Source organism: Hyla sarda, chromosome 2 (assembly GCF_029499605.1).
Source record: "Hyla sarda isolate aHylSar1 chromosome 2, aHylSar1.hap1, whole genome shotgun sequence".
NCBI lineage: Eukaryota > Metazoa > Chordata > Amphibia > Anura > Hylidae > Hyla > Hyla sarda.
In genome coordinates this window covers 322,331,003-322,347,563 of record NC_079190.1, presented here as the reverse complement: position 1 = coordinate 322,347,563, position 16,561 = coordinate 322,331,003, and the positions used below count along the sequence as shown (strand labels likewise).

Below are 16,561 nucleotides of genomic sequence, written 5' to 3'. Positions count from 1 at the left end.
AAGATCAATGTCTCAAATTTGATTCCGTATTGTGCAGTAAACCAGACTGATGGAAACAACCCAACACTCTACTCACCTGTCTCCATCCTGGTTGCAAACTTTGAATAGAGCAATGGTCAAACCTGTGCATTGCAACTTTATTCAATCGACTCTTTACTTTTTGTGATAAGTGGTGTTCAAGAAGGGCGCACACAGGAATTTTATACGATTTATCAACTATCTTGTGAAAAAAATATTAAACATAGTTAAAAAGCAACTGTAACAGTTTTACTTTAAACATTATACTCTACTTTATGTCTATGAAAATAAGCTTTCACTCTGTGTAGATAATGTCAGATCCTGACAAAAATCTAACTTTATTAAGTTCAGTTATTTCACCCAACATACATTTTTTATACAATTCAATAAAAATTTTGGGTAAAGGAAGAAAAAATAAAAAAAAAATGACAAAATATAATAACTCACAAGACCTTCAGTGAAAAATACAGTGCAAAATTGAACGTTAACAGGAACAGTAGTGAACATGAATGTGGCAGTAACAAATCAAGCATTTTATTATCTTTCACTAGTCCATCCGCTGATTTACAATTTATCTTTGACACCTAAGCTTGTTCAAAACTGAATCTCCTGAAATAAAAAAAAACCATCATAGAAGTTGCAATTACTTAACTGTCAATTTATATGCATTAATATACCAAGCGATTAAACTAATAAAAATTATTGTTGCTTACTTGGATTAGGAAAATGTATATATCACAAGTGTAAGTAAAATAGTCACTTTCAAACAGGTTTTACTTAACCTGTCTTTACTAAAGAAAAATAGTAATGAAATAATACAGGAATCAATAGTCAAAGCCTTTCCTGAGAAACAAATTCCAGCTTGATTTTCAGTTTCATACATCAATAGCCGCTAGGGACACATATTTCAAATAATGCATTTGCAATAACTGTAATGTGTGTACATAAATCAACAAAGCAACCCAATTCAGCACTACACAAGTACTTCACTTCTACTTTTCAATTAGAGGCAGGAGAGTTAATTTCTCATAAAAAAAACAAAAACAAATTAAAACGATTTAGTCTGATGATAAAAACTAATAAAAGTAGTTAAATAGTCTTACAAAAATAAGACTAAAGCGTCAAAACATAAAAAGGTTATATTTATAAATATTGCCCAATATAATTCATATTGGTTTTGCCTTAACCGTGGGAGCAGTAATAGATCAGTAAAAAGTTAATATCTTGATAAACTAAATAATTTACAACCACATGTTGTTTTGCTCCCCCTAGATTAAGGCTGGATGCCACACCATTATGATGTTTTCCATAGGTCAGGATTAAAACTGAGCAAATTCTAAGTGCCACCACTGAGCAAGACCAGGGCAGTGTGTATTTATTTACAGTTTTTAAATCTGCAGTTTACATTATTGAGATTCAAAGACATTGTAGAATCAGCTGTCAATCATCTTCGAGAGCTCCAGAAGAAGCGCATCTTCATCTTTATTGGAATCCAGATCCAATTCCCCCTCAAGTTTATCATCAGAAATATCCCACATCAGCTCATCAAACTCATCCTCTGTGGGTACAGAAGTTTTCCCCATTGACGTTGTACTTGTCCTTGGTGACTTCAAAGGAGGTTGTACTATGGCAGATGCACTGACCACAGGTGAATTGGTCTGGGTGCTTAAAGAGGGTAAAAAAAAAAATAATTATAATCACCACAATTATTATATTATATTATAATTATACATATTTTATTTATTTAAGAAAATTATGGATAATTATGCTAAACAATAAAAATACACAGTATATAATTCAAAATGTATAGGTAAACATTTTACTGGAAACATTTATAATTTCAAGAAAGGCACCTTATCTTATAGTAAGTTTAATATTGGTATTTATCATATGACGATGTAAAATAGCATAACAGAGCATAAGCATATATAAGTACACAAAGAGGGGGCTTCTAGTCTAACCCTAACTATCCCTTGTCTTCCTACCTAATAAAGCAGAACCTGTGTCCTTATGACAAGAGTCTGCACTGGAACCTTCTCCCTAAACCCTATAAACTATTGATACCTTGTGCACACCCAGGAGGTGTCCACTGGTACACAGAGTACGCAATGGGATAATAGGAGGGTGTGGTATAGTTAGTCATAAACTTTACACACGCAAGGCTATAACCTTATGTGTGTGTATAAAGTGTATGACTAACTATTTTGACACCTTCCTACTTTCATCTTAACTTAGTAATGGTTACACTTGGAAACATTTATAGTTGCAAGAGTATCAGACTTACTATATTGTATCTATTTAGATATTCCAGAACTATGGCTTCATACCACATGCAAACCAAGAATTCTCTTACTACAAAGATTCATCACACTGTTAATTTTATTCCTGCATGCCTATATTTATAAAACTGTATAAAACAGAAATAATACGTCAGTCAATTAAGAAGAAGCAACTTAGAACATAAATTACTCTTTTTGATCCTGCCACATGTATTTATGAAGTATAACAAACTTGTAAAATCTGTGACCTCAAGCTAGCACAGTCTCCTGAAACAAAAGGCTCACTTAATCCCTGACTGCTGCATGGAGCGTTCTGGGAAACTGGCATTTAGAAACCTAAGAGCATTGGCATAAGGTTTTAACATAGGGAACGAAAACAAAACCATTGGTGGGGGCATGACCGTGACATCACAAACCTCCAGAGCCACATCGCTAGTCATCCGGCATGGAGCGAAGCTCACTCTGTGCACCAGATGACTTGGGTATCGCAGCAGAAACCGTGGTGGAATCCCCGCGATCAGACATCTTATCCCCTATCCTTTGGATAGGGGATAAGATGTCTGAGGCAGAGTACCCCTTTGAGTTGTACATTTTTTTTTTTTACCGGTGTAAGGAATTTTTAAACACCTCAGACATAAGTGTGTCTGCAACTCCACTCTGCTCTCCGTAGATTGCCGAACACACAGCTGGCACAAAGATTTTCTTATTAGAAGAAATCATATTTAAAAAGGTATATTCCTATTCACATAATAATCCATATATCTGTTAGATACATGTTTCATCACTGGGATCCACATCCATTTTAGTGGTGCTTTGCCGCAAATGGACAAACCTATACATACGCAAACATCCTCTCACGATCCGTGCGCTGTATTGGTGCCAGCAGTGAACGACAGAGGCAGCTGACGCATATTGCTGGGCACCAGCTGCAACCAGTCAGGAGCTGTGTGTGGTCAGTGTGACTGCAGCATCGATCGGGCTTTTTCTTCCTTCAAAAATAACGGTGGAATAACAGCCTTTAAAGGGGTTCTCCGGTGCTTAAACATCTTATCCCCTATCCAAAGGATAGGGGATAAGATGCCTGATCGCGGGAGTCCCGCCGCTGGGGACCCCCGGGATCAAGCACGTGGCACCCCGTTTGTAATCAGTCCCCAGAGCGTGTTCGCTCCGGGTCTGATTACGGGCGACTACAGGGCTGGCGGCGTGTGACGTCACGCCCCGCCCCGCAATGCGAGCCTACGGGAGGGGGCGTGATAGCTATAACGCCCCCTCCCGTAGGCTTGCATTGAGGGGCGGAGCGTGACGTCACACGCCGCCCGCCCTGTAGTCGCCAGTAATCAGTCCCGGAGCGAACACGCTCTGGGGACTGATTACAAACGGGGTGCCACGTGCATGATCCCGGGGGTCCCCAGCGGCGGGACTCCCGCGATCAGGCATCTTATCCCCTATCCTTTGGACAGGGGATAAGATGTTTAAGCACCGGAGAACCCCTTTAGAATTCTAACATTGAAATCTATGGCAAACGGATGAGCCTTTCATGTCATCTGTTTGCACCCGGTTTATAATATCCATTATTATTTCTGAGCATGCTCAGAAGAGGTGACATCAGCAGACTCCTGCAGTGCTGAGGGACTACTACTACTCCCATCATGGAACAGACTCACCATCGGCGGCAGTGAATGAATGAACGAAGCCGACATGTCCCGCATGTAGGCTTGATTCATTCACTGCCTCCGTCGCCATGTGTCTGCTGCTGTCCTGCTCCTAGCGCACTGCCGGGACATGTCTATTCTCTACTGCTCATCTCAGTCGGGTACAGAGATGAGCAGCAGAGAATAGACATGTCCTGGCGGTGCGATGATTGCGCTAGGAGCAGGGCAGCAGCGGGGAGCCCAGAATGGCTCCTCTGTGCCGGCCATTCAGGGCTCCCAGCGGGGAATTTAAAAGTGAAAGTAAAAATACACCGTACATCGCAGGGGAGCAGAGCATGTCGCCTGCTCCCCTGTTTAATAACTTCTGATCGCATCGGGTCTCAGAAGTGAGACACGCTGCAATCAATCCCTCAGCCCCTGTATTACAATCTCCATTATGGAACAGAGTATGTTCCATGATGGGGGTAGAAGCACAAACACTAATGTAGCCTCCCCAGCCAGACTCCCGAAGCCAGGGAACTACTACTTTCATCATGGAAACAAGTCTGTTCCATGATGGGAGTAGTAGTAGTAGGTAATCCCAAGCCGCTTACCAAAGTTGGTTGTGCGCCCACACACAACAAGGTTTAGCGTGAAGTGTACAGGTCGGTCCACTGCAGCCCTCCTTAGTAGAGTAGAAACGAGAATAAAGTGACCATAAAAGTGACTTGATTTTATCCTGCCTTCTGACGGTTCCTTTCTGCGCTGGACAAAACTCCTGCTTTTATGGTCACTTTATTCTCGTTTCTACAGAAAATGTGGTGGATTTCAGCAGAGGAAAAACCCTACAGATGAGAGCATGTGTGTAAAAATAAATAAAAAAAATGCAGGGAAAGTGGAAAATGTAGGGAAACCTTAGTAAATATCGTGGAAAATAAATTGTAGGGAATTGAAACCCACAAGGAAACCTACACAACACTCTTAGTAAATAAGGGCCATAGTGTGAAAGCAGCCTTACAGCTGGATAACCCTTTTAACCGTCTTTCTGTTTAAAACAGCTAGCCCTTATCCCCTCAACCATACATAGCAGTACTAACATCAGTTACTTAGCATGAATATAAATATGCAATCTTATTTTTAAAAGGCAAATATTGTTTTTCCAAATACCTGATTTTGAGCTGTTTTGGCGGAACACTGTCCACTGTAGATTCTTCAAAAGACTCTGGAAACTAGAATTGAGAAAAATATTTACAGTGAATGCATACAAATTAAACAAAACAACCCAAGCTTCATTAATGCCTTAACCTCTTCAAGGGCTCAGGGCCTAAGTCTGGCCATACTCTTGGGATAGCTGTTGGCTTAATGCTCACTTGATCTCTGCATGCATATGTACATTTAACCCCTTAAGAACTCAGCGTTTTTCAGTTTTTGCATTTTTAACTTTCAGTTTCCCCGTTCTGCCCACCCACAATAGGCCGGGCAGAACAGTGAATCCGACGAGGACCGGTACCGAAGTCCACTTCATGGCAGAAGAGGACAGCGATGCGGCTCCGTGGATCCTACGGAAGCCGGTGAGTTGCCTAGCAACATCTGGAGGGCTACAGTTGGAGACCACTATACAGTGGTCTCTAAACTGTAGCCCTCCAGATGTTGCAAAACTACAACTCCCAGCATGCCCAGACTCTTGTCGGGAGCGCGCATAGATGATCAGCGAATCGCACGTCAGGCTGCTCCGGGGCCTCCTCCTCCTCCCTGTTTAGCAGTGCATGTGCTACCCAGGGAGGAGGAGTATAGGAGTAGCCTGCCTTGCAATATACACCTGCCGAGACCCAGGACCGAGATTTTGCCTATAACGGACTTTATAAAAAACTGTAGGCAAACTGTTTTCTGAACTTTTATTACTAATCATCAGTGTGCCTACAGCTGTTGCTAAACTACAACGCCAAGCATGCCCGTACAGCCAACAGCTTTATGGGCATTGCTGGCAGTTGTAGTTTTGCAGCAGCTGGAGGCACCCTGATGATTACATGCCGGGGGCGGGGACAGGCTGCGCGCGAATCTAGGCAGCCAATGTGCGCAAGCCCCGGCGTTCACTGCGCTCGCTCCGGCCTGTCTGATTGACAGGCAGGGAGCGAGCGCAGGCTGAATGATTTAGGACAGATTGCCCGGCCGGCATCGGTCCGAATTCAAGCGTAACGTCACGCTAGACTGCAGACGACCACTAGGGGGGAGACCCCCCATTGGCCGGTTTTCAAATGTAAAATAAAAAGTTTTAATAAAAAAAAAAAAAAATAATGAAACTATATTAGAGATATAAATCCACTTGATAAAGAAGAAAGTACAGGCAACTCACCACATTGATGTAACTTCGTGTTTATTGCTGGGGCATGCATGCAAAGCGGCTCCACGCCACACCGGGATATCGAGCGCTAGTGCGTTTACAGATGACAGCTGTTTCCTTCCGTTCAGGAACTTCAACGGATCTGTTGAAGTTCCTGAACGGAAGGAAACAGCTGTCATAGGTAAACACACTAGCGCTCGATATCCCGGTGTGGCGTGGAGCTGCTTTGCCTGCATGCCCCAGCAATAAACGCGAAGTTACATCAACGTGGTGAGTTGCCTGTACTTTCTACTTTATCAAGTGGATTTGTATACATCTGAATATTTATATAGTACATGAGCACCACCACATGAAGACACACTGCTAGCTAGATTGGACACATGGACTATTCAAGGGAGTCAAATTGAGGGATAGCAGTGCCAGCACACTACATTTCTATTGAAGCTCTATATTAGAGATATGTTGTAGTACATAAGTACTACAACATATATAATAAAAAAAAAGTGTTGGTGACAGTGCCCATTTAAGTGGTCCAAGTCTGGAAAGACCGGAAAATGGCTGTCCACATCCAACATGACAAAACTTCTGCCATTATTCTGTGCCGATACACACACACCCCAATCCACGTGTGCAAACCTTGTGGCAGTATACTCAAGAAGATTAGAGCCTGAAATCACTTTCAATAGGGCCTTCAACTGAGCACTGAGTAAAGGGTCTGAATATTTATGTCAATGGAACAGCAAGTTGTTTATATCATAAACTAACAAATCCAAAAAAGATTTACTTACCGTTCCTGACACTTTCTGGGATTCACTACAGGAGCTCATGGGTTTAACTTCAGCAACAATAGTTCTTTCTTGTGCTTTCTTCTTCATTATTGCTTTAATAGGTAATGCATTTTTCACCACACATGGCTCAACATTCAGTTTTGGTTTGTCTGTAAGGAGGAACATACATGTTACAACCAAAGACCCATGGGTATAATGTGCCAATAGACCATGGAAAAGAACACAGCACAGTGGCATATACAGATGGGCAACACAAACACATCACAGGGCTGGCTTGCCAGGAAAGCCACGAGCAAAGCCCCCTGTGTTCTGCTGTTGGCTTGAGCCACACCTGAAGATGGGAAAGGCTCAAGATGAAGGTAATCCATAGGGCACAAAAATGCTAAACCTTTGAGGGAATAAACACCCCCACCTAAAAAAAAAAAGCATAATTTACCCTATATGGGTAATTCAAGCACATTGACGCCATACATAACTTGGCATCAAGGGCACATAGGTTTAAATTTTCAAAAACTTGTAACACCCTTTTCTCTGGAGTACCCTTTTACATTTTTTGTAGACTATTCATAAAAGTTCATAAGGTTGAAAAAAAATAAAAATTAGGCTGATGCCAATTGCCCCAAACGAGGGAAAATGGCAATCAGAATAAATCCCTACATCAACAGTCTGTCCCTATAAATCTAGTGTCCACAACCTGTAATGTTATTACAGAAATGTATACAGGCACATTTTTAACTCCTAGAATTCACCATGAGCACTTCCTCTGGGAGAGTTCCATAGTCTCACTGATCTTACAGTAAAGAACCCGCTGTGCTAGTGTAGAAACTTTTACTTTTTCTTTAGATGTAGAGGAAGTACCCTTGTTATACAGTCCTGGGTATAAATCGATCATGAGAGAGATCTGTACTGACCACTGATATATTTATATTTATATGGTCAACTCAGACGTATTTTTCTAAAGTAAACCACCCATTCCATCTTTGAACCCTCTCCAGCTCCACTATGTTTCTGTTGTACACTGGTGCCCAGTACTGTACACAGAATTCCATGTATGGCCTGTCTAATGATTTGTACAGTGGTAGGACTGTTCCCGTGGGCTTTATTGTCATGGGCATCTATGCCACTTTCGATGTACCCTATAATTTTATATGGCTTTGGCAACAGCTGTCTGACAGGAGTTTCAATTGACAATAAATTTAACTGAAGCAACCACTAAGTCCTATTCCATGTCAGTCGTTCCCAGTATTTTCCCATTTAACACATCTTCCCAGCCTGGATTTTCCTCCCCATGTGCATTACCTTACATTTATCTCTTGAAACTCTTCTGCCACTTCCAAGCCCAAGTATTTAACCAATCCAGATCTATCTGCAATACTGAACATTTTCAGTATTCTGTTAACCACTATACAGAGCTTAGTATCATCTGCAAAGATTGACACTTTACTATATAATCTATCTACAAGGTCATAATTACATTTCTAATTCCTTCCCATAATGACACATTATTTCCCTCACATATATCTTCCCACAGTGTGCACTTCAGACTGAACTTTACATAAAGGCAAACCCCTCCCCCTTTTTAGATTTTTCTGATTGTTTCTGAATAAAATTGTAACCCTGTAAATGAACCGCTCTGTTAGAGCGATCTTCCAGTCGTATCATTTATTCCTACTATGTCATAATTTTCATCAGACATTATCATCAACTCCAGTTCATCAACTTTATTGGTCAGACTTCTGGCATATCAGCATACAATTAAGCAGTGCATTGTTTGTATTTTCTATTTAGCCTATGCCTATTAACTAGTCTAACCCATCCCTCCACTCCCCCCCCCCCCCTAGATACATATTATGTATTATGACATAAATGTCCAAGACAGAAATCCATTCAATATCTTGTTCATTCACAATTATCAAAAACTTCCCACAAAGTACATACCTCTCTTTTTAAAGGTTAATGCAGTTTGCTTCAAAACTTCTGCTTTGCCTCCATCTTTTAGGGGCAACATTTGATAATCTGTATTAGGTGCGTTAGGCTCAATTTTGGAGTCCACGCTTTCTGTACTTTGTTTTTTTTCAGAGGTTTTGACAGGAGAGGTCATCGTTGCCTATGAGAAGAAAAAGAAAAAGAAAATATTTTTTTGTACTCGCTGTAAAATCTCTCTTGTAGCCTTAATTGGGGGACACAAATACTAATGGGTATATGCTCTTGCCACAAGAAGGCGCTGACACTAGGAAAAAAAAAGTAGTCTCCTCCCTGGCAGGATATATCCGCCCACTGGAAGTGAGGTAATCAGTTGTCACAAAGCAGTAGGAGAAGCCAACAAAGAAATAAGTCCGAAGGACCCTAGAAAATAATCCCGGATAAAAAAAAAAAAAAAAAAAAAAAAAACAACAACTGGAAAGGATTATTAAAAAATGGGTGGGTACGGTGTCCCCCAATGAAGGCTACGAGAGAGATTTTACAGTGAGTACAAAAGAAAAAAAAAATCTCCTTTTCTTGATTGCTCTTCATTGGGGGACACCAATACTGATGGGACGTACCAAAGCAGTCCCCTAGGGTGGAAACAACAACCACCAGAGAGGTCTGCGGATGAGATCCGGGGCCAGGGACAAACGAGACCCAGAAACTGATCTCCCGGGAGATCCACCGTCCATGAAGATGGACTAGGACGCTAAGGAAGGGAACAACCATTGCAGAGGCTCTAACCTACCGTCCAGATAGAGAGCCAAGAAAAAGGCGACTAGGAGGCCAGATGGGCCAGAACCATCCCGGAAGGAGTAAGGAAGTCAACTACAAAAAATATATAACCCGACAGAGGGCTAGCCAGGCTGAAAAACAAAAATGGGAAAAGGGGCTAACAAGAGAACCCCATCCAGAGTCAACTGACTCAAGAGAACATAGCAGAAAAACGCCAGGGAGAGCAGCGTACGCCTGAGCAGAAAGGAGACCAAAGAAGGTGGAGACCAGAAACCCATTGGAAAAAAAAAAGAAAAAGACTGAAACCGGCTCTAGAGAGGCCTAGTGCCTAAGATCAATGACCTGAACATCTTCAGACCCAAAACCCGTCCCAGGGACTCGCCGCGAGCACCTGGGAGGAAACATTAGCTTGACTGGTGTAACCCAGATGTCCGGACCTCCCTCCAACACTAGAGGACCCGGACCCCGAAGGAGGAGACAGAATGTAATAACTGCCAAAAAAGGAGCGCAACGACCTGGAAAGGAGGCATCCTAGAAGACCGGAGTGACACATGTGAATTGGAGGCTCCTGAGACTCCTGGAAGACTTACATCTGAAGTAACCCCGATCATCCCACAGTGTGGACTTTAGACTGGACTTCACATAAAGACACACGCTTCCCCCTTTTTCTATTTTTCTGACTGTACCTGAATAAAATTGTTCCTGATTGCTCCTGAATAAAATTTGTATGGGTGACAAACTTCCATGACAAGAAAAAGTGCGGTACAGAAATACAGTGACCCCCCGACCTACGATGGCCCCGACATACGATCATTTCAATATGTGATGGCCTCTCAGCAACATCTAGAGGTCCGCAGGTTGTAGACCACTGTCCTATACTTTACATTGCAAGGATCCCTCAACATACGATGGTTTCAACAAACGATGGTCCATTTGGAACGGATTACCATAGTATGTTGAGGGACCACTGTACCGCCCCACAAAAGGGACAGCGAGGAAATCTGGGCAGGAACGCTACACATGCACAAGACCTCAACCATCACTAACTCCCCAAGAACTGTGAGAATCTGCCTAGAGAATAAAGCACGCTGTAGAATCCTAGGACAGTGCCCGAGAAAAGGAGACTAACTGTTCCTGGACCTCAGCAGTCCAAGCGGACCAGAGCACTCCGAAGTAACATCCCGTCAGGACGGGAACGGAGGGGGAAACAAAAGGGAACCTAGCTGGAACTCCCAGGTTCTGAGCACAGAAAGGTTACGCCAGAAGACTGTGGTGTCAGTGCAGTGCCATTGACACTGACAAGGGAAGGATTAACACACAACAGACGGTGGCTAGACCAGCTGTCTTTGAGCCATACATGATTGCATAAACTCCTCCAGAGGAGAGTGTCAAACCTGCATGAGCAGCAGCAGATAACCAAGAAACAGGAAGAGAGCCAGGCCGAGATAGAGGCCAGTACGCCAACAAGCATGGACAGCAAAAGGCTCTTTTGAATGCTCCAGCAAAAAAAAGAAAAGGGCCCAGCCAGAAACCCCACCTATATCGTGGGAAAAGAGATGGTTTCATATTGGCAGTAGAAAATGGCCAGCAAAATAGTCCCCCTAGCGGAGGGGAAAAAACAACGGGTGGCTGAGAAAAAAACTCAGGCACTGACCATGTCAAGCTCCATGACTACAAATGAAGGTAGGAAACACACACACACAGCAACCAACTGAGTAGAGAAGGACACCCCAACGGGGTGAAGCCCTGGAGCAGATGGGTGCCAACGTAGCCATCACGGTCATGACTAAGACAACAGAGCAGGCGCCTGAGCCACCCTGCAGGGAACCCAGGAAGATACCAAGAGGCATTGGGGGGGGGGGGGGGGCTAAACTGACTGTATAGCCCCATCAGGCCCCATGTCAGAACAGAGGTGCTAAACCGCCGCAGACCTGTGGAAACAAAGATTACAGGAAGGCTTGAGGCACACTCACCGACAGAAGGAAAAGTGGGCTCTACACGAGCAGAGGAACCTTAGCATACGTAGGGAATCATACATTGTTACCTCACGACAGTAGTGGTGTACCAAGAATGCGGACACGTAAAACCGCAGACATCCAAAAATCTGGTAGTATGGAAGATAGGCTCAGCACCCAACGGTGTGTCACAACCATGCCCCTAGTGGACCAACATGGCACTCTTGGAAAGGGGAACATAGCTGTTGCTATGAAAGGCCAAGGAAACTGCAGGCTACGCCCACAACCAAACTCCTAATGGTGTTACCCACAAGGACTGCTGTCGCAGACGCAAGAGATGAAGGCTGTATGTGGGAAAGGAAACATGCAGACAGGTCCAATGAAGCCACATAGACACACTGTGTGGAACTTCACCTGGAAAGGGAGTCACCTGGCTGCAGTCGTGGGAGCGGCAAGAATGGTGGAGAGAGGAGGAGAAAAAACAGTGGGGCGCTCCCTGTGTGGTATTTTATGGAAAAGTAAAAAATGGAAATACCCGTCACCGACACCTATGGTAGCGTACTGACCTTGAGTCGATAGTACACAATGGTGGTGAGAAGGAAATAGCGACAGTCTGCTGCTCTCACCCCTTATTATTCCGTCTTCCCAAGGAGGACGGACAAACATGCAAAGTAGGAGGAGTAAAAAATGGGGGGTATGTTGAGAGAGCTGCTGTCAGATGGCGAAGGTTGGAGTCAAGAAACGGTATGAGCCAGCACTTATGCAGGACTAACTTTTATTGAAAAAAGAAGTCAGTAAAAACAGGACAACGCCTGCGAGGCGCTAGCGAGCGCCGAAACGCGTTGTCCTGTTTTTACTGACTTTTTTCAATAAAAGTTAGTCCTGCATAAGTGCTGGCTCATACCGTTTCTTGACTCCAACCTTCGCCATCTGACAGCAGCGCTCTCAACATACCCCCCATTTTTACTCCTCCTACTTTGCAAGAATGGAGGAGGTCATCTGGTGAAAACATGCAGACACTGTCTGGCTATATGGCATAGGGACCATGGCCACACCGGGTCCTGCATGCAGAACCACACACTGAAAGTGGGTCATCAGCCGACAGCCGTGAGAGAGCGGCGGGCATATAGAAAGGGACCTGGTGAAGTGGAGAAACCTGCAAACCAGTATGCGGTGCATTTTACAGGACAAGTGAGCAACATAGGGTGACTTTACTCAAAAATACACCTTGGCAGTGGGTTACCTGAACTTACGTCCACAATTGCGGTCGATCTAACGGGTGACCTGGCGGTGTAGGAGACCCAGCAGAAGAAAGGCTGGATGACTGACATCAGTCCAGTGTTACTGTAGCCCTGAGATGGAAGACCGACGGCTGCGGAAACCGCGTGGACAATAATCTGGCTGAACAAGTACACTTCCAGGCGCTGGGGAAAAGTGGGACGACAGCCAGATAGGTGATTACTGTGCCACTCTGTCGCATGTGGGAGGGGAGGCCTAGAAGCCATGGATCGTATCCACGCCAACCTGGAAGAGTGGGGGAGGCCGACAAGCCATGGATTGTATCCCTGTCACCATATATAGGGTCCATAGGACACGTTTGTTCACTCCACAACTCGCACAGCAGTTGGGAGCCGGAACTCAAGATGCAGATGCATCAGCCTTGTGATGAGGGACAGGCGGTGGAGAAAACCACCCAGACCACTGTCTGGCTTACTGGTATGGGTCCATGGTATACAACAAGTCACTCCATTGGACACCTTGCACTAGCAGTGGGGTACCAAAATCCAACCGTGGATGCGTCATCCGTGAGAGGAGTGACAGGCGAGACTACTGTCTGGCATATTGACAACAGGTACAATCCCTGCCCACGCAGGGACACTTCCACGGAGACCTTGCACTGGACGTGGGGACCGGAGCACCAGCCACAGATGCGGCAGCCTGTGGAGGAGGGGTAGATTGCATGCACAGTACAAACAAACTCCCTTGATGGGTGACCAGTGGACATTAGGAGGAACCACAAAAGCGTTCTTAGCGTCCGCCAGGAAAGACTATGCCCTTGCAAGGGCATTCGGCAAGTGCCATCCACGGTGGGGAGAGGGGGAACAGAATTCGGCCAAGGGCAGACATGGTATGGCACACAGCAGTTGAGAAGAACACTGCCTGACGTTATCCCCAAAATCTTCCAAGTGACCGTGGAATCCCTGGGAAAGACACGCTACAGCGGATCGCAGATGCTCCCTGACAACCCATCAGAAAATATGAAATTTGCCATGTCAGGTCCCGTACAAGGTGACCCCATATACAGTCCTTGGGCTAAGACGGCCATAGCAGCCCAAAAGCTATAATGGCTATAGGCCACTAGAGGGAGCACAGAAGAAAAATCAGTGGCCACAAGAGGGCGCCCAAAAGACGACTTACATTATTTTTTTTATACATAAAATATTAAATAATGTGGCTGGAGAGAAGCACTTGGCGTAGGTGCACCCTGCAAAGTGCTGACTGCAAGAACCTATGTCCCTTATGCAGGGACACGAACAAAACAAAAATGCAGGCAGGGAAGCACCTGGAGCAGCGACGGCTCATAGCAGCGTGCTATAGAAGCGCCTAAGCCGCCGTACAGCTCCGAGGTAGGGCATAATAGCGGGCCGAGATAAAGGGCTCCCGCCGGGCTACTGTCTCGGGAGCAAAGGATCTTTTCCTAACAGAGCGCCGCTGAACCCGGCTGCGGAGCTTCTCGCTCAATAGTAAAACATAGCCGTCAGAGCAAGCAAGGCTGGCAGAGGGGAGCCGAGAGAAAGACTTGTGGAGGAGCCGCCGCAGAGTCGGCGGCTAACCTTCAGTGGAACTCGCATCTCCCGTCCGCAAGACTGCAGAGTCTGCGGACGAGAAAGGCGACGTGGTAGCCCGCAGTGCCGGCTGCTGTAAACACGGTCGCCTCCGAAGATAGTGAAGACCCCGTTCACAGGGATCCGTGGCAACCTCAGTCTCCGGGATAAAAAATAAAATATAAAATAACCCCCGAGTCTCCCCCCCCTGTCTGTAGAAGTCACCCACCCAATAAAAGACTCAGAGTACCAGATGAAGGTGGGTGGGTGTTGGGGGTATGCTTACCTAGTTCTTGGCTATACTCCCCTTGGGCATCTTCAGCTAGCTTATGGCCGCGATGCCACAACCTCATGCAACGCAAGGTAAGCAGGGGCAGTGGGGCACCTAGAATCAGGGTACAACCTCCGGGCGCTAGCCGGGGGTGATAAGGGGTTGACTGCCCATTCACTTATGCACCATGCCCCTTTGTCGCACAAGGGAGAGCAGGTAGTGCCATGCTCCTGTCGCTCCACCTAGAAAAATAACAGAAAGGAAACAGAACCTAACTAGACGTACTCAACTAGAAAACAATAAAATAAAATAAGAGACCAGGTCTGGTAGAGCTCCCAGAAATGTGTCTTGCCTCCTGCTGACACTAGCTAAAACTGATTACCTCACTTCCAGTGGGTGGGTATATCCTGCCAGGGAGGAGCCTACTGTTTTTTCCTTGTGTCGGCGCCTCCTAGTGGCAAGAGCATATACACATCAATATTTGTGTCCCCCAATGAAGAGCGACCGAGAAAAAAATTATTGGGTCATATGAATCATGTTTCTACTGTTCTTAGGCTCTATTCACACTGTTAAAAATGTATGTATGTATGTATGTATGCTGTATGTGCTAGAAAAGCTCCCAGCTTTATGTTAAAACACTTCAGAGGTATACATATCTGAGGATTCCCCCAATACAGATGTCCCATGTCTCCCCCCCCGCCCCCCAAAAAAAAAAAAAAATTACAAAAAAATTACAAAAAATAAAAATAAAAAACTGTATAAAAAACAAACATAGTATAGGGCACTGCAAGTCCTCATGTGGACACGAAAATGTTTTCTTTTTATTTTATTTTTTTACACCATGACTTTACAACTAGTAGTATTTATATCATTACTTACCCAATAGTGACCAAAAAGACACTCAGCCTAGCTAGTATACATCACTTTACATTTTTTTTTATGGAGCATTATCTATACAAATCCAAACAGTGACAAATGAACAAAGATACCTTATTTTCTTCTTCAGCAGCTTTATTTGCAGGAAGGCTTGGCTCTACAGTTAACTGGCCCAGTTTTACATCTGTAGCATCTGTACACATTCAGTAATAAAAAAATAAAAATTGTATAAAAAAAACTAAAACAGTATAGGACAATGCAAACTACACAAAATACTCGCCACTCCATTCTGAAGTGTGACTTTGGTCACAGTTCTTGAGATCGCACAGGGTCCTAGGAGTCAGCCCCCATTAAAATACCCTGCTGGCACTGCAAACCATGTGCACTGTCCGTTCCAAAAACTTTTTGCATGTTTTTACTGATTAATATTAAAGACCTTTCGTAATATGGCTGTTTAAAAAAAGAAAACGGCTCCTGAAAATCCCACCACAAGGGGTCCCCATATCTTCTGGGAAACGAACCAGGCTTGCAACATCAGGCTTGTCCATGAGTCATGGACAAGTAGTGACTCCTGGACAAGGATGAATGAGCAGACACACCAATCACCTCCCACCACAAGGAGACACACACCGTTGCATAGAGGATTTCTAATACTAAGCTAATGAAAAGCGGTATTTTTATAAGAATACCAGCAAAAACGAACTTCTCCCCTATCCAAATGCATGCATAAAACTGCATACATTTGTATGCGTTTAACTTATATGCTAAACTTGAATTAAAATGATGACGTGAACAGCCCTTATTTGTATTTCTGCACACAATTTAGTCAGAGTTAACTAACCTATTATACTGCTTATTTACATTAAAATAATTGATT

The 16,561-nt window shown here is 44.3% G+C and overlaps 1 protein-coding gene across 8 annotated transcripts in view; it reads right to left on the bottom strand.

Annotated features, from left to right (window-relative positions):
• Positions 1 to 325: 325 nt before the first annotated feature.
• The window catches only part of ZC3H11A (zinc finger CCCH-type containing 11A), an 87,855-nt gene continuing 71,619 nt past the window's right edge, over positions 326 to 16,561 (bottom strand). For all 8 annotated transcript variants that reach the window (XM_056557837.1, XM_056557845.1, XM_056557839.1 and 5 more), the window contains 5 exons: positions 15,798 to 15,877; positions 8,996 to 9,164; positions 7,058 to 7,206; positions 5,096 to 5,157; positions 326 to 1,683 (listed from right to left, as the gene is read on the bottom strand). In XM_056557837.1, coding sequence (XP_056413812.1) covers positions 1,452 to 1,683; positions 5,096 to 5,157; positions 7,058 to 7,206; positions 8,996 to 9,164; positions 15,798 to 15,877 — 692 coding nt within the window. In that variant the 3' untranslated portion in view covers positions 326 to 1,451. The remainder of the gene's footprint in view (positions 1,684 to 5,095; positions 5,158 to 7,057; positions 7,207 to 8,995; positions 9,165 to 15,797; positions 15,878 to 16,561) is intronic.